Here is an 18718-nt window from a genome sequence, read left to right as displayed (position 1 = left end):
AATCCAACCAGTCTTGTGTCACAGGCCATGATTTTGTATGCATCTACCTGGGCATATGAAGATGTTTTCATTCATTCAACACAGTTGCTGAATGAATGTTTTATTATTTTTTAAATGCAAGTTAAAGAGGAGGAGTCAAATATAGGACTGCCTTTATGAAAAGGGTGTTGATTTTTATCACCAAGTGAACTGGAAAACTTCTAATGGAGTTTTCATCACATGTTAAATAACATAAAATATTTGCTCATTAACCAGATAGTGACTATATAATTCTACATGTGAATGTTTTCCTCTTAAAGTAAATGCATTTATTATTTTGACCAAATGATAAATTTAATCAGATATCGTGGGATTTAGTGAGGAATATACCATTTTTGTAAAGGATTTTAAAGTTAGTCAGAAAATAATATTGTTTCTTAATAACATAGTATTCTTGGAAATTCATTGAAATTAAGATCTGTAGATAAATGTCCTCATCTACTTGTTGGAAAAAAATAATATACTAACATGATGGTGTTTATTAATAATTAATAAGTATTTTGAACATAAAAGTTTTGTTTTCTTTGCTTTTTTGTTTTATTTTCATTTTGTGTTGAAGATATGGTTCATGTGCAAACTTAGACTCATTACCTTGCACAAATGAATATGATATTTCAGCCATTAACACATTCAGTGGGTACTTGATATATACCATATACTCCCTGGGAAGAAGTTAAAATATACAGTAAATGTTTATTAATTCTTTCAAATCATTTGCAATATCATTTAAAGCAAAAGTGCAGAATGTGAAATTATTAGCTTAATTTCCTTCTTGTAGAGACATATACAAAAATTTCAGTTAACTTTTACTCTACAGAGTTGCATCTTATCCTCTGTAATGTATTATTTCGTTGAATGAAGAGTATACACAGATTACTTAGAAATGACTTTTCACACAGTCTTGAACAAAATTGTCCACGTTACATTTCCTAAGTTTCTTTGTCACTTCCCTCTCTGAGAAGTTTGTCTTTCACATTTACAAGGGCTAATTATGATTCAATGTTCTCACAGAAATAGTTCTTTGAGAAATAAATCAGTTCACAGGTATGGTTGTAGTTTGTGAAATCAAAAGCTATAGTCAAAGTGGTCTGTTTTCAAAACTCTTAGGCTAATAAGGTTCTAACTCAACTCTGCATTTTAAGTTCACATCAGTTATACTGTTTCTCATGAGATGATGATAATAAACATTAATCTTCCCCTTCACAGATTGATGAGAACAGTATTAAAAGGTCTTTACTGTACAACAGCTTGCAAGCTTTAAAGAAATAAATCCCTAAGGAAACAATTTCTGAAATCTGGAAGGATAAGAAGGGTCTGAGATTATGTAACACAGCAGTTTAGCATACCTTCTCCAAGCTACTAGTGAACTTATTTTATGATTTGCAGTTGCCATCTTTTCAAAAATGAATACCTTGCTTGTTTATGTTATAAAGCTTTAATTAAAAACATCTTGTTTCTCATAGATATTTAAAAATTCTATGGCATCTAATCATTTGAATTTTGTTTTGCTTGACGAAAGTCATTGAAAATAATTCAATATTTTATTACTTTTGCTAGACTGTACTCAGATTTTATTAATCAAATGCATTCACATTTTGTCTTCAAAGTGAAGTTTTGGCATCTTTTACTAAAAGTTTATATTTTAAAAGATCAGAAATGATCTATGATAAAAGTCAAGTGTGTTTTATGTTGGTTAACTATATGATGAAATTTTAACTTAGCGAGATGATGAATGCTACCTACTACAATGTCTGAAACAGAATAGTTGTTAAGATGAATGAATGAGCAAATGGATAGATAAAATAAATCAATGGGGCTAGGGAGGGAGGTGATAATAAGAATTTTGATTAATAAGCAAAATGAAGGTTTGTGATCAGATATTATATCACTGCAAAAAAAATAAAATAAAATTTGAGGGGCTGAAAATATTTCTCAGTTGGTACAGTCCTTGCCTCACATCATATACAAGGCCCTGGGTTCATTCCCCAACACCACAGAAAAAAAAAAAAAAAGAAAGAAATTCTCTTATATATTTTTTTCAGGTTTTTGTTCTGTTACTTATGGCATCCCTTACTTACTCTGTCATATCCATATATTTATTTATATATGATCTAAATCATGTGGTCTGCTGTTTGTTATTGCTGGCTATATATAGAATTGATATGCTATTTTTATTTCTTTGTCTTTAATTACTTTTAATTTTTAGTCATTTTACATTATCAGCTTATTCAGTGTTAAGTACAGAATTACAAAACACAATGTCTGCCATTAAGCATATTTTAACAGGCATTCATTGTAAACATTTAAAAAAATAATATGGGTCCTATGTTACTTTTGTTCCTTTTGGAAAATCATCCTCAAATTGAAAAATACAAAACTACTGTTACAGTAGTGTCATAGGGGTAAAGTACAACCCAAAGTCACCTCAAAATTCCAAAAAGCAGCATTTGGTTTGATGAATATTTTAACTTTTAGGCTTCAAATAGTTTAAAACACAAGATGCTGAATTGAATTATTTAAATAAGATACAGCAACCAGTAACACTGACACTGTGACCAATTTATTTCCTGTAGTTTTTCTAACAATTAATGGAATCAGTTGAGTTCTCAGTATATAGTATTTGATTTAAAACTGTTGATTTTGACTACTTTGCATATTTGTTTTACTAAAAAAGTTTTAGAATGTTTCTAAAGCATTAATAGAATTCTATATATATAAGAAATCTATTCTCTTAAAAATACTTTCTCCACAATTATTTGAAGAACAGCTAAAAATTAAATGTGTTCCATATTTACTTGTCTAAAGGAATATTTGTATTCCCCCCACCCCTTTTGTGAACTATTTGCTCTGATTTAAAACTGTAGTACTTGCTTTCAACATAGTTTCAAATATTTTATTTGCTTTTATTTCTGAAAAGAAACTTCTACTTATATACCTGCAAATAATTAAGAGTAATTATTACAAAATTCATCTTAATTGCCTTTCCATTCATAAGTTTTAGTATTTCTATTCAGTTTGTGTACAGTAATAAACTCCTATAATCTTTAAAATACCAATAATGAAAAAGCCTATAAACATAAAATATCTTCTTTTACATAGAATAATAAAAGCAAATGAGACATTTCTTCAAAGATAACAAATACAAGCCCGTTGTTTTGGTAGGTTTCCAGTTGTATTTAAAAATGCTGGGGTTGGGGTTATGGCTCAGCAGTAGAGTGCTCGCCTCACATGTGCAAGGCCCTGGGTTCAATCCTCAGCACCACATAAAAATAAATAAATAAAAGTTAAAAATAAAAATACTAAGCCTGGCTTGAGACACATGCCTATAATCCCAGGAGCTCAGGAGGCTGAGGCAGGAGGATCTCAAATCCAAAGTCACCCTCAGCATCTTAGATAGACCCTAAGCAACTCAGTGAAACCCTGTCTCTAAATAAAACATAAAAAGTGGCTGGGGATGTGGCTCAGTGGTTAATTGCATCTGAGTTCAATCCCCAGTACCCCCTCCCCCACAAAAAAACTAAGTAAACAATGTCCTTTCCTATTTCACAGAATGGGTATGATATGTTATCATCCCCTGTCCAGTGTCTTCTTGGGTCACAAAAGCAGTGCAGTGTTTCCATGGTAACCAAGGATGTTCCTGTGTGAGTGTGGACAGGGTTGATATAGTGGTGCATTGGATGGAAGAGTATGATTTTCTTTTCCTCTTAGCTTTTTAATAATGGTAATAATTATAATTTATCTTATGCTATTAGCAACTTTGAATATTTTATGGCAAAGAAATATATCATTCACATTACCTCAAGGACAGACAAAATAATAAAAATCAACAACTGGATTTTTGAAAGTTTCAAAGCTCTGCCTCTCAGATTACTCAATCTTTTCCTTTCCATGTTAGATAAATATATGTTGGAATTATAAATGCAATTAGTTTTGTCAAGTTTTTCTTTGTTCTTTTATTTTTTAAAAGGAAATACTGAATACTTCTAATACTAATGCAGAAGACATTTTAAAATAAAAAGAATGGTAAATATATTCCTGTGATTGAGCCATCAAAAAAATGTGGTGCCATCTAAAGTTTGGTTATAAAAAGTAACAGTTTTAACTGGGAATATATTTGTGTTAAATCACTTCATTAAGCAATGCTAATACATTTATAATTCTATCAAATGTTACAAATAATCAATACAACAAGATATTCAGTGTACCACTCTGCCTTCTAATTATGTTCAACTATTCCTAAGTAAAATTTTACAATCTAAAGTTAACATTAAATAAATATATATATTCTTTATATGTATAAATCTGTATATATACTCTGTAATACATATGTACTCTGGATAAGAGTCATGTCTCTTAATTGTATATCTATGATAACATACACATAGATATACAATAAATTATTTAAAAGCACAATGTTTTTCATGTAATATCAATTTGTTATTTTGTGATTGATAAGATGAAATTAGATTTAAACTGCCTATCATAGATCTTCTCCGGGAAAATCAAGTAAATTGTAATTTATCAGATAATAATGGTCTAGAAACTCTCCAGTACAAATTTATTATTTTAAATTTCCCAATGATAACCATATCTACCCAGTTTCACCCATTCTTTTCAAATCAGTAACTCATATTTGTGAATTTGAAAAATGAGAAAGAATATATATTTCAAATAGATTCAGGAGAAAGTCATGGAGGCCTTTTCACTTAATGTACGTGGAGTTCGAAGTGTTTGTACATTTAACTAACAATAGGCTGTAGATATAATGATGCTCCAGATTATATCCAAAAACAATTTTATTAAGTGATAGAGTCTATGAGATATGTTTGTAGGCTCTACCATAATCAAATTCCCTAATCATTTTTTCTCCATCATTTGGATATCTCTTATTATTGCTTTCATGAGAAACTTAATCACCAATGGCCATTGTAAATTTACATGGTTATTTGTGGAGATTTGTAAGAAAATATTTTGTCCTAGTCTCATGGTACTCATCTGTGAATCCTGACAATGACTGTCCTCTTAGACACCTAGATTTTCTTATCCTTGCACCACTTCCAAATGATTAGTAGCATTTGCATAAAGGAAGATATTTTGAAAAGAAACAGAATGTATGATATTCAGGATTGTATGATGGTTAAACATTTATAGGTAATAGGTATAAACATATGGATATAAATGCAGAATGTTTGCATATAGCACATTACTTTTGCATAAAAATGAATGGATTCTTGACAAAAATGTGCTATTGTTTGGAGAGTGGATATTAAAAGATGGTTAATATTGTTTAATTTTATATTCTGTGTGGTCAATATAGCTGAACTGTATTACTGTTGTGGAATATTTTTTCCTTGATGCAAGTTTCTATGTTAATCATATGCAACCATAGATTTGAAAGACTAACTCTGAGCAGAGAAAAATGAATAGAAACTTGATTTTCTTGTATAACAAATATTCCCTATTGAAAATTATTCATTGTAGTTACTAGAACAATATATTTTGAAATTCTGCTTTAATAGTACTATGGTGAAGGAAATAGCCAAAAAGAAGTCTAAAATACAAGAGTCATTTGCAACTAACCCAGTAAGAGTTAAGACAATATAAATCAATCTTCAAGAGAAGTTACCAAGATTTCAGTGAGGAAGGTTTTAAAGGACTGTTTCTTTAAAAAAAAAATTGATTTGTTCATGACACTGAAAATTTTATTCCCAGATGCTTTGCTGACTAATGTTGACCAGAATGTCCACGAAACACAGGTGAGAATCTTATTACCTGTAGCATACTTCAACCCTTAAGTGGATTTATTATTTTAAAGCTGAATTTTCTAACTTTTGGCTTGGTAGTTTATGTAGCTTGTCAAAAATTTTCCATTAAAAATTTTATTACATGTCTGATTCACACTGTAATAAACAAAAGTATTACTAATACTGCTTCACTCTTGTAGTTATGCATGATATAATTGATATTTTTTTACAGATATTTCCAAACATGCAGACAGTAACTTGATAAGAATGAATTTGCTCCTATCCTTGACCTCCATGTCCTGAGAGGAGGTAAAAGGATACATTATACTTCATTGAAAATGGATGAACACAAGTGTTTTGCTGTTATCTAAAATGAATGAAGCCACTTTAAAGTGGAGCAAAATACTACACATGAAATATTCATGGTATTCCTTTTGTCAGCAACCAATTACTCTTCTTGAGGGTTTTTTTTTTCATTTTGGAAGTTTCAAATGAGTATTTGATTCCTGCATTTTAATTGGATCAGAAAGTGTGTTTCCAGAGCAGAATAGCACTTAAGCAATCTGTTCAAACAGCTGGAAGCATCAGACATTTGTTTGAGGTTTGGCACAGGAAAAAAAAAATATTGTTTTTATAAGTCTTAAAAAGGTCATTGATTTATTTGTTGGTAGTAAAAATAGGGTCTTGTTTTTTAACATTTCATATTTTAAAAGCAATAATTTGGTCAATGTTAGTTTTCCCTACAGCATTCCAGCCCCACATCAAATAAAAAGTGTTTATGCTTCATTTCTTCACTGAATTTAAGATCCCATTTTTACCTCGCAGAAAAAGAACAGATGGCTCACTGGAAACAATCAATAGTACACTGTCGGGTACATGCTCTGTGTTCTGTGTGTACTGAATTGAACTGCATGAAGGTGCCTTCCTTTAACAACACCTTTTATCTGAACCTCTGTCTCCCCTATTCTCTGTCTCTGTTTCTTTGTCTCTTCCTCCACTTTTCTTCCGTTTCTGTCTCTCATCTTTAAAAATTCATTTATTATGTGATTTGGACAGCCAGCTGAGCTGAAAGTTATGATACTTTCAGAAAGGTATTAGGAAGTAGAACATAAATCTAATGAGAAGTATAATTCAGAACATTTCCAAGATATTCATAATTCATGGATTATATTATATATTATTGTGCTTGTGAATTTTACCATATTATTAGGAAGTAAATTTTGTTCTTTCGTTCGAATGCACCTCCATTGCTAGAGATAGCACAAGATTTGACAATGTGATAAATACATAAATATTTTGTGATGACTTTCATCCCACAATACCTAGTATTAATTATAGAACACTGGAAAATATATTCAAAAATAAGATGTAATATAAACTAATCATAATCTACCACTAACATACAAGTTATAATAATCTAAGGTTTAATTTTCAAGTGACTAACTCTTTCACTCTAAAGTGAACTCATGTTATGTGTATTGTTTGTATTGTGTTAGATATTCTTTGTATCAGACTGTTTATGTATGTATGTATGTGTGTGTATGTGATATGTCATCTTTTTAAAACTGTATACTGAGTTCTTCCTCAGCCCTTTACATAACAAACTGCTATTACAATGTAATGGAAATTTCCATTTCATAATTTTATAATTTTCCTCTTTTTTCCTATAAGTATTAGCAAGGAAAACAAATTCATAGAAAAAGTAATTCTGAAAAAATTTAGTGTCAGTACATCATCACTGGTTGGGCAACTCTTGCTACATTACTGTTATCAGATTGAAGTTACTTTATGACCTCAACCTAGGAATTCTTGGTGTTTGGTATGTGATTTCTGGTCCTGTTAGCAGGACCAGTGGTGCTCCCTCTGAAGGAACTGCCCTGTGTGCTTTCTTTCTTCTTATAACCTTTTGCACTCTCAGCAGCATTTTTACTGTGTGAATGAAAAGCAGAAGAGTGCTGGCAAAGACCCTTTGTAATCACAGCTTCTCAGCTCTGTATTTTCTGTAGCTTTCATACTGAGGTGCCAGCTAAGGTGAATCTTTTCCCAATTGAATAAAGTTGAAAAAGTTATTTCAATTCCATTTTCCAGAATATGCCCTATTCTGATTTTCTACTTCATGTGCCTTCCTAAATATGGATAGAAATAAAATGAGCTTGAAATATTTCAATATAACATACATGATTATTCTGTAATAAAATCCTAAGATTCTAATCACACTAAGAGAAATCAGAAACAAAGGAGAAAGGAATTACTGGTAAAATTAATGATGATGACTCTACACATAAACTGGCCCTTAAATATAATCTTAAGTTTAGCAAAGATTTTTATTGTTAAGAAGAACTAAATGAGACGAGAATTATGCCATGTTTAGCAACTGACATACGAACAATTGACTAGTTTGCATTTATACTGAAAATGTCTTTCAGTAAAATTTCTTAAGTATTTGCTGAGCCAGTTATTGGGATGCATACCTGAAATCTCAGCTACTAAGCAGGCTAAGGCAGGAGGATCACAAGTTCAAGGCTAGCCTTGGCAATATAGAAAGGCCTTGGCAATGTAGAAAGACCTTGTCTAAAAAAAAGTAAAATTAAAGGAGTGGGGGGTGGAGCTAGCTCAGTGTTAGAGTGCCCCTGGGTTCAATCCACAGTACCAAAATAATAATAATAATAATAAGAAGAAGAAGAAGAAGAAGAAGAAGTATTTTCTGTATTCAAACCAATAAAATACATATTGTGCTTGTGTGTTTGTGTGCTTGTAAATCTGCAGAAGAATATGACATGTTCTAGTTATTTGTACCAGTATGTACAGTGTTTGATTTTTTTCTTTCTTTCTTTCTTTCTTTTTTTTTTTTTTTTTTTGGTACTGTGTATTGAACTCAGGGACACTCAACCACTAAGCCACATCCTGAGCCCTATTTTATATTTTACTTAGAAACAGGGTCTCACTGAGTTGCTTAGCACCTCACCATTTCTGAGGCTCGCTTTGAACTCACAATGCTCCTGACTCAGCCTCCCAAGCCCCTGGGATTAAAAACATGATACCAAACTGGTTTCTGATTTTTAATAAATTTGATTTGTAATTATTTTGTTTAGTATCAATTAAGGTTTTTTTTTTTAAATTTAGACTATCATGAAATATTTTCTACATATGCACTTATCATGAAATATGCAGTTCTTTTAGAGAAATTATTATTTCCAAATGAGTAAAAATTCAATAATATTGACAATGAATAGTAACATTTTCAAAACAATGGGAAAATACAGGGATAGGACAATATATAAAATAAAAGCCAAAGAGCAAAGCAGATATTTATATGTGATGTCAATGTACATGTTTAGTATTCTTAATCCAAAAATTACCAATCCAAAATGTTCAGAATATAAAACATGTGATGCCACAAGTGAAAAATTTCACACCTGATTTCATGTGATGGGTCATGGTCAAAAAGAAGTTCACTAAAAATGTATAAAATTATCTTTAGAAGATATATGTGAAACATAAATGAATTTTGTGTTTATATTTGGGTTCTTTCCCTAAGACACCCCACTGTCTGTCTGTCTATATATAGATAGAAGTCTATCTGCCTATCTCTTTATCTATATGTATACATAGAGAGATAGACATATGTAAATATTCCAAATTCTGAAAAAAATCTAAATTCTGAAATACTACTGGTTCCATGAATTTTAGAGAAGGGAAGTTTAACCTGTACATCAAATATTCCTAACTTGGTATTAAAATTGTTATCCTATAAGGATTTATGATTGGCAAAGTCAAACTAGATATATGGCCAATTATCATTTTTTCTAGATATGTTGAATTATTATATTACTACTTACTGTAACTCAAATTTGGAATAATATAATTTTTTATCAAAAATAGTATGTTACTGAATATATTTTAAAAATTGTCTTCCAATTCACCAATTTGTATATGCTGTGAATCCAAAAATGAAGAATTTGAGGATGTATACCAATTGTATTTTGGAGGTAATTTTGCAATAATTTTCTGAAAATATTTCAGGTAAAGTATGATAGTGATAGCTGTATTTAAGTACTTTCCAAGGTTATTAGTTATCATGTGTATGTATATGTGTGTGTGTATATATATATATATATATATGTATATATATATAGTATATATTATATACATATATTCTTTTTTTTTTACAAATTAGAAATATGTTACTTCCTTAACTATCTTCAAAAATGGGTGCACTGTATTCCTTGTCAGTACTAAAAAATTATTGTTTGCTTCAAAAAAATCTCTTATTCACATTATCAAATATTCTAAAATATTTTCTTAAATACTATTTTACCAACATTTTTCACAAAAATTATCAAAATAATTTTAATCTGACTAATAAACGTATTGCATGGTGTTATCCAAATGTATTCTATATTATTATTTTAATAAAGAAGATTCGGTAAGTAAAAAAATCTATAATTCATGACTCAATTATGCCATACAATTAATAAAACCTAAATAGAAACTAATAAATATGTAGTGATTTTTGAATGAAAAGAAGAAAACTTTTTTCAACATCAAGTATAAGAAAATGTATCTTGCAAACAGTATTTTCCTTCTTTGTCAAGTATAGAATTTCTATATCCATAAAAACTGAGTACCATATTGAAGGAAAAATATTTTTACAATTTTATATTTAAGCCTTTTCATGAAATGGTTTTTATATAATTTCATTTCAAAATCATATTTAAATAAACAATGGTGTGCCCTTGCTTGTGAATTATTAAGCTTTTACACTTATTTTTTTCTGTGCATGAAGAATTAATTAGCAAAAATTAATACTATTCTTTACTGTCACTAAACATATGATTTTATGAAATTTCAATATTGTACAAAATTCTCAGCAGAATCTTAAAATTATAGAGATCACTTAGGTTTTAGAAATGCTAAACAAATTTCATATAATATGTTCATATTTTACAAACAAGTATGGATATATGTTAAAACGTAAATAGCATGCATTATCAAAGAAAATCATTATTCTGTCTTACTCTCAGGGTGCAAATGTGAAAAAAAAAAAGCAAGAGAAAATACCATTTCATGGCATGACTTACATAACTATTTAGGCTTCGTATATTTATGTTCTTTTTAAAAAGAAGACTGTTTTATATATTCATTATTTTCAAATTACCAAAAAAATTTAAATATGGATGAACATGTCTAGATATCATTCAGGTTTGTGTCTCATAATTTATGGCAACTGTGTGCTTACAGTTCAGTAGCTTTGAGATTGCTAGCACAATGTTCTTATTAGCTGTGTGTTTTCTTTTCTTTTTTCTTTTTCTTTTTCATTTCAGAGGCTGGAGTTAATCTGAAGAGCACCACTTCTCTCTCTCCTGAAAAAAGTTGCCACTGATATTTTTACTGGATAAAATTTAAAAAAAAAATGTTTCAGTTCGCAAAAGCTAATTGTTGAACTGTTGTCCTAGAAGAAATTGTCCGCAGGAGCTGAGGCAGAATTATCTGATGCCAGTGGAACAGGCTCCATCAGACCATGGTTCATTTCCTTTTCAAACCATTTTTTTTTTCTTCTGACTACAAGTATTTTTTTTAAGAAGGAAAGGAAAAAAAAAAACCTACATTGGCATCAAGTTCTGTATCAATCCATCTTACATTGCCATTCATGATTTAACAGACTGTAGAATCTTGAATAATCTATATCACTTTAACAAATAAATGTTTTACTATGACAGAATTTGCACAGTGCCTTATTTATGGAAGAACCTATTGCTTCAAGTGTGAGTGATGAAGTGAGTTTTTCAATAAAAATTCCGTTTTATTTCTAGTAGTACAAAAACCTTGAAGAATCACCAATTTTCTATAATACTGGAACAATTTCTTCTATTACTGAGAATGGGCACCCACATCTATGGGAGAGCAGTACAACTATTTAAATAATCTTACAGGAGTTTTATGCCTCATTTAAGGCAGGAAGTAATGGAGTCACTCTTCTTACAGTAGGACTGCAGGAAAGAATAAATAGGCACATTATTAATAATCCAATTTGATTCATTGCTTTTCTTGATAGTTAGGACAAAAGAACCTTTAATAATTGCAGGGCTTATATGTCAACATAAGTGTCTATTTCTCTAATTCTGCACAATTTCAGGATATAGAACATGCATCTGATTTGACACCAGCATATAAAAACTAGGATATCTTTGATGACTAACAAATATGAATTGAGTCAAGTTTAAGCAGTGTCTACACAGCTTTTTAAGAGCTTGTCTTGGTTTAAAGTGGTGCTGAGATGTTTTAGTTTGGCAATATACCTACTATAATCTTCCAAATCTAATAAATAGCATAATATGAAAACTTGTAATACTTGGCATAAGACAGAAGTTTAATTTTTTAAAAATAATCTTTTTTCCCCAATTGAATTCACATTCTCTAAAACAAAGTCATGTTTCTATTCTTCACAATTTGGGTAGTTCTATTATAAGCAATACATATTTTTAAATGCCTCAAAACAAAAAAAAATAGATAATTTGCCTTCAAAATTTCTAAAATGATCTTTTAACTGTTCCAACCCTTATTGACTACTACCAGTATCTCAGCCTCCATAGACAATTTACAGAATTTCACCCATTGGAGCTTCAGAACTTGGAAGCTGTGTTCAGGGGCTTGCAACATTAGAGACACAGACAAACAAAATGCATGAGTAAAACAGAAGTAACAGATTTGAGTTGCAATTTGGTGGATTATTAGTGAAATTGACAATTTACCTAATTCTCTGTTTCTTGATAAATCTAATTCCCTGAAACAATCCTATTTATGTATGTGGAAATATTTACACATATGCATGTTTATATTGATAAAAAGGAGACAAACAAGAAGCATTACCTTTGTAGATCTCTCTTTTTTGGGGGGTTGGAGTACTGGGGTTTGAACTCAGGGACACTCAACCACTGAGCCACACCACATCCCCAGCCCTATTTCTTATTTTATTTAGAGACAGGGTCTCACTGAGTTGCTAAGCGCTTGGCTAAATTGCTGAGGCTGGCTTTGAATCCGCAATGCTTCTCAGCCTCCTGAGCTGCTGGGATTATGAAAAAATTCGCCATCACCTCCAGCTGTAGATCTCTTTTTATACACAACTTTTCAAATATACAGTGTCAGAAACAAGAATGGCTTTGCTTTGGTGGATCTTGATACAAAGTAACATTTTGAGGTCTCTCTTCTGAAAACCTGCTAGCGTTTTTCAAGGGCATTACACTGTTTATCCTTACATTTCATCTAACCCTTGCTTTTCTTGATGGTGATACCTCCTCAGTAATTATAGCCTGACCTGTTATGTACTTGTTCATTTCTTTAGAATAATTGTGCTATTGTTTTCCATAGAAAATAATTTTTAGTGTGTTCAAATTAAAATTACACTTCATCACTCAAAAGTCTTTGCACCATGTCTTCTACAATTAAATAAAAATCTTCCATTTATGTATGTGTTCAATCAAGCATTAATCAAGCATTTATAATGTATGCATTTTCTTTGTTTAATGTTGTTAAGAAGAGGCACAGTCTGATTCTCAAGCTGTGCAATAATAAATTGCTTTCATGCAATGATTACACTTGTTATACTAAAGAGATTTAAGTGAACACTGATGTATGCATATAACTGACACTAATGATTATTCATAAATGGAAGTTCTACTTTTATGAAGTGACAAAATAATATTCTGAAGATAAGTTGAGAAATTATTTCAGTAGAGCATATTATAATGTCCAGGAGTAAGCCAGTGAATTTCAATGAGTATCAAATATAACATAAATAGACATCAACTTGTCTTTACTATAGTTCACATTCCTGAGACATTTTGGAAGTAATCCAGTTGCTAAAATGTATATTGTTGGTATGAATACTTGTTGTTCAACTTATGTGAAATCTTATACTTATATCATAAAGCACATCCAGCATATACATAAGGAATTCAGTGTTTGAATACAATGTACATATAGCTTGGATAAGAAGGTAGACTGAAAACTATAATTTATATTTTCAAAATATACAATAATTATTTTTAAAGTCCATAGTAAATGTAGAACTGAATATTACCAGTAAAATAATGTTATTGGTTGAAATAAATATGTTACACATAAAATAAAGCTTAAATAAAATTATCAATTTCATTCATAATTTAGTAACTCCCAGATTAGATTTTTACAAATCTTGCTTATTAGTTGCATTTTATGTTTTTTCATATATAGAGAATGCTTTATGTACTTTAGGGGGTTATCCTCCAGACATACTCACAGACTCAGACTATTTTCTTCTTCACTCTTTTGTACTTACTATAAAAAAATTGTCTGTTGTTTATTTATCTTTTTATTTTCAATAATTTTTTACTCATGTTTCACAGGTCTAACAATTAAACATATGTGCATGTGTCTATCTGAATATATCAAGATATATGCAATTATTTAAAACTACAAATGTTGCAGAATATATTATGTACAAAGTGATAGTTTCTAACAAAATGACTTTAATATATGTGTAATATATAACAAAACTGCCTACAATGTTTTTATTTTTTCTTTCTTTTTTTTTTTTTTTTTTGTACTGGGGATTGAACTCAGGGGCACTGGAACACTGAGCCACATTCCCAGCCCTATTTTTGTATTGTATTTAGGAACAGGGTCTCACTGAGTTCCTTAGGGCCTTGCTTTTTGAACTTGCAATCCTCCTGGCTCAGCCTTCCAAGCAGCTGGTATTACAGGCATGTGCCATTGCACCCAGCCCTACACTGTTTTTTCTTAAAAAAATTTTCAATGTGAATAAATACAAAATGTGATAATTTATCCATTTCAAGTATAAAAGTAAATGACAATTATATTCACCAATGTTGTATAATCATTGTTACTTTAAAAAGATAAAAATAAATTTTAAAAATTATTTAAAAACTGTATATTACCCCAAACATAAAATATACCCATTTAGCAACAATATTAATTTTCCTCTCCCCATCCTGGATAAACTCTGAACTACTTTTTTCTCTTTGAATTTGCCTATTCTAGAAATATCTTATAAATGAGATCATATGTAATATTTATCCTCTGTAAATGGCTTATTCCACTTATAAAAGTTTCAAGGTTAATGCATGTTGAGTTTTACATCAGGACTTAACTTCACTTTACAATTGAGTAATATTCCATTGCATATATACATATATGCATATACAAATACATATGGTGTGTGTAGACACACAGACACATAGACCACATTTAACCATTCCTCTTTTGAGATAATTAGTTGTTTCTACTTCTTGACCATCATAAATAATACTTCAATGATATAAAGTTATCTGTTTGAGTCTATTTTTAATTCTTTAGGTCTATATATTTAGAGGTATAATTTCTAGTTCACATGTTAATTTCAGTATTGATTTTTTTAAAGATTTTTAAGAAACTGCCAGATTGATTTCCACCAGAGATACACCATTTTACATTCCTTTAAGTAAGTTTTGAGGATTTTAGGGTTCTAGATTGTCATCCTTGTAGTTTTCAAAAAAATTTGTTTTCATTCAACTTGTATGAAGTACAGTAATTTGCCATTTACAATAAGGAAATGTTCTAAGAAATGCTCTATTAGGTGATTTTGTTGTTGTGCTAACATCATAACATGTATTTTGACAAATTAGAACAGCTGCAACATCACTAAGCAATATAATCTTAAGGGTCCAAAGCATATATGCAATTTATCATAAACTGGTGTTATGCCACATGTCACTGCATTTTACTGTGGTCACATCTGTATTCCCCAGTGACTAATAGGCAAAGTGTTATTTCATATGCTTCTAATAATTACTTCATATAATATTACTTCATATAATTCTAAATATGTTTTGAAGATAAATCTACTACATATGTTTTGAAGATATATTTACTCAAGTGTCTTGCTTATAGAGAGAAGTCTATTGTTTTGCTTTTGTTGTTGAGTAGGCGGAATTATTGCTAGTACTTTGTCAGATTCATGACATGTAAATATTTCTCCCATTTTATGGGCTATATTTTTACATCTTTGATATTGTTCTTTGATAAATAATTTAAATAAGTATGAAGTTTTACAATTATGAAGTTTTCTATTATTTCTTGTTCTTTTAGTGTTTTCTCAAAGAACCAACTGCCAAACCAGAGGACAAGAACCTTTATACACATTTTTCTCTAAGAGTTTAATCATTTTAGCTCTTATATTTCAGCGGTTGATTTATTTTGAGTAAAGTTTGCTTATGGCATAGATAGAGGCCCAAATCTATTTATTTACCCATGTATTTTTATAAAACATATAAGCAAGCAAACAGCAGCAATAGCTTGGCATAGGACTATGGGTTTATCTTTAAGATTTCTATTCTAATCCATTAGTTTACATGTCTGTGTTTATGTCAGTACCAGAGCATTTTGATTACTGTAGTTATATAAGTTTTAGGATTGAAAAGTGTGTGTACACCAGTTTTTTCTTCTTTTTCACAATTGTTTTGGCTATTTGGGGCCCCTTAAAATGCCATGTTAGTTTGAAGTTTGTTTTTTCCATTTATAAAAGAAAAGGGGTTGGATTTGTGCTGGAGTACTGAAAAAGATGACATTAAATTTGTATCTTGCCTTGGGTAAGAATGATAAAGTGTCAATACTCATATTTTCAATCCATGAACATGTCTATCCACATATTTGTGTCCTCATTCATTTCTTTCAACAATGTTTTACTTAATATTTATTAAAAAAACTTATTCTGTATATTGATTTTTTATCTTGAAACTTTGTGGAATTTATTGTTTAGCTCTAGTAATTTTCTTGTAGGTGTTTTGAGATTATCTACATATAACATCATGCCATCTGTGAAAAGAGATAGTTTGCTTTTTTCCATTCCAATTTATATGCCTTCTGTTTTCTTTTTCTTGACTAATCTTACTGGCTTGAAATTCTAGTAGAATATTCAATAACAGTGGTGGAAATAGTCATCCTTGTGCTGTTTTTGATATTAGAGGAAATCTTTCAATCTTTAAAAATTAGTGTGATTTAAACTGTGGATTTTCCATAAATGGACTTTATCATGATAAGGAAAGTTGCTTTTGTTTCTATATTTCTATAGTGTCATTATATAAAGTTCATTATATTTTATCAAATGTGATTTTTTTAGTGTCAATTGAGAAGATCTTGTGGACTTTCTTTAACCACAGTTCTACATAATGTATTGCATTAATTTTCTTATCTGTAGTATCCTGTACTTAGTATTTGTAGGATTGCTACATGTTCTTTGTGTATAATATTTTCAATATGCTGATAAATTTGTTATGGTAGATTTTGTTGAGGACGTTGTACACACACACACACACAAACATACACACAGTTGATATTTGTGTATATTTCTATTTCTTTGAGATATAATTTTTGGCCTTGTCATCAGGACACTATTGGTATCTTGGAATGAGGGAACATGTGAGTCTTACTCCTGTGTGGTTTTTGTTGTTGGAAATTTTTTATTGTTGTTTGTTTTTTGAAGAGCTTGAGAAAAATCAATGATAATACTTCTTTAAGTGTTTAGTAGACATCTATTGATCTAGGGGCTTTATTGTGGGAGAATTACTAAGATTTTCTAGTTTCTCTTAAGTCAATTTTTGTAATCTCTGTGTCTCTAAGAATTTTTCTGTTTTTCCTAAGCTCTCTAATTTGCTAAAGGGAAATTTCTCATAATATTCTGTTATGATTAATGTTCTTTCTTTAAGATCAGTGCTATCCAATACTAATTGGTGCATTGAAATCTCCAGTCGTTATTGCAGAGTATTATTGCATTTCTACCTTCATGTTTGCTTAAAATATTTTGGAGCTTTCTTTGTTAATTCATATAAGTTTATAGTTGCAATAACCTCTTAATAATGTAATCCTTTTATCCATTATAATATTCTTCTTTGTATCTTGTTACAATCTTCCACTTAATGTCTATCTTTTCTGATATTAGTATAGCCATTATACCTTTTTCTTTATTATTATTTGCATGGAATTACTTTTCCTTTCTTCCATTCTCAAGGTGTTTTATGTCTTTAAACAACATATTTCTGACCAGCAGCTAGATGATATATTGTTTTATCTTTCTGCCCTTTCATGAGTTTTGATGAAGAATTTAAACATCTTTTTCCCATTTGAAGTTTATTAGAAAGTACGTACTTGGCTTTCTAAAATTTCGTACATACACAGGTGTTTATGAGTGTTCTAATTTTCCAAGAAATTTCTTCCTGAGTCTTCCTGGTCTATTTCACATCTCAGCTACATATGTACATCTGCAGGTTGTTAGTTTGCCTTGCTGCACCTTTGAGCTAGGTCTGCTATTTCTCTGGCTGGAATTTCTAAGTTAGACAAAGTAAAGATAAGAACTGTGCATCAGTATTTCAGGTACTCCACAGACAAATTAGAATGAACATGCAGAATAATTTTTGAATAAGACTCAGTCAGATCCCTCTAGTAGCAAGAACCAGAGTCCCAAATTGAACTTACTGCTACTTTAAGACGCTTTATGCTGGAAGGACGAGGAGCAAGAGTACGTAAAAATATGACAATGTCCCACTGCCATCTTAAATTTCTAAATTCAGCGTCTGTTTGATGGCTTTAAACCTTTAAGCCTTTTCCAGAATTCAGACAAAGTTTGTTCTGACAATTTCTGCTTATATTTCAATATTTCCATGGGAGGAAAAAAAAAAAAAAGCTTAGTTCTACCTCCTCTTCCAATTTGCTGAAATCATTGTTGCTAGATTTTTCCTTGATAAAAATTATGCAAATGAAAAGAAGAAAACATGTTGGCCATGACATGAATAAAATTGTAAAGTTTTAGAATTATAATAATTATTCACCAAATGGATTCATTTAGTTTGAGATCATCATTTATTAGGTGTAAATTTGTTGTGTATGTTTTGGTTCCCTTTATC

At 30.1% G+C, this 18718-nt stretch overlaps 1 protein-coding gene across 5 annotated transcripts in view; it reads left to right on the top strand.

Annotated features, from left to right (window-relative positions):
- The window catches only part of Lrfn5 (leucine rich repeat and fibronectin type III domain containing 5), a 245939-nt gene extending 234434 nt beyond the window's left edge, over positions 1-11505 (top strand). For 4 of the 5 annotated variants that reach the window (XM_040274247.2, XM_078050188.1, XM_040274248.2 and 1 more), the window contains 2 exons: positions 5752-5795; positions 11108-11505. In XM_040274247.2, the coding sequence (XP_040130181.1) occupies positions 5752-5795; positions 11108-11125 (62 nt within the window). In that variant the 3' untranslated portion in view covers positions 11126-11505. The remainder of the gene's footprint in view (positions 1-5751; positions 5796-11107) is intronic. The other variant, XM_021724723.3, reaches the window with a different exon arrangement.
- Positions 11506-18718: the final 7213 nt, after the last annotated feature.

Source organism: Ictidomys tridecemlineatus, chromosome 5 (assembly GCF_052094955.1).
Source record: "Ictidomys tridecemlineatus isolate mIctTri1 chromosome 5, mIctTri1.hap1, whole genome shotgun sequence".
NCBI lineage: Eukaryota > Metazoa > Chordata > Mammalia > Rodentia > Sciuridae > Ictidomys > Ictidomys tridecemlineatus.
Note: the sequence above shows the minus strand (reverse complement) of the source record. Positions and strands in the feature narration are given on the sequence as shown.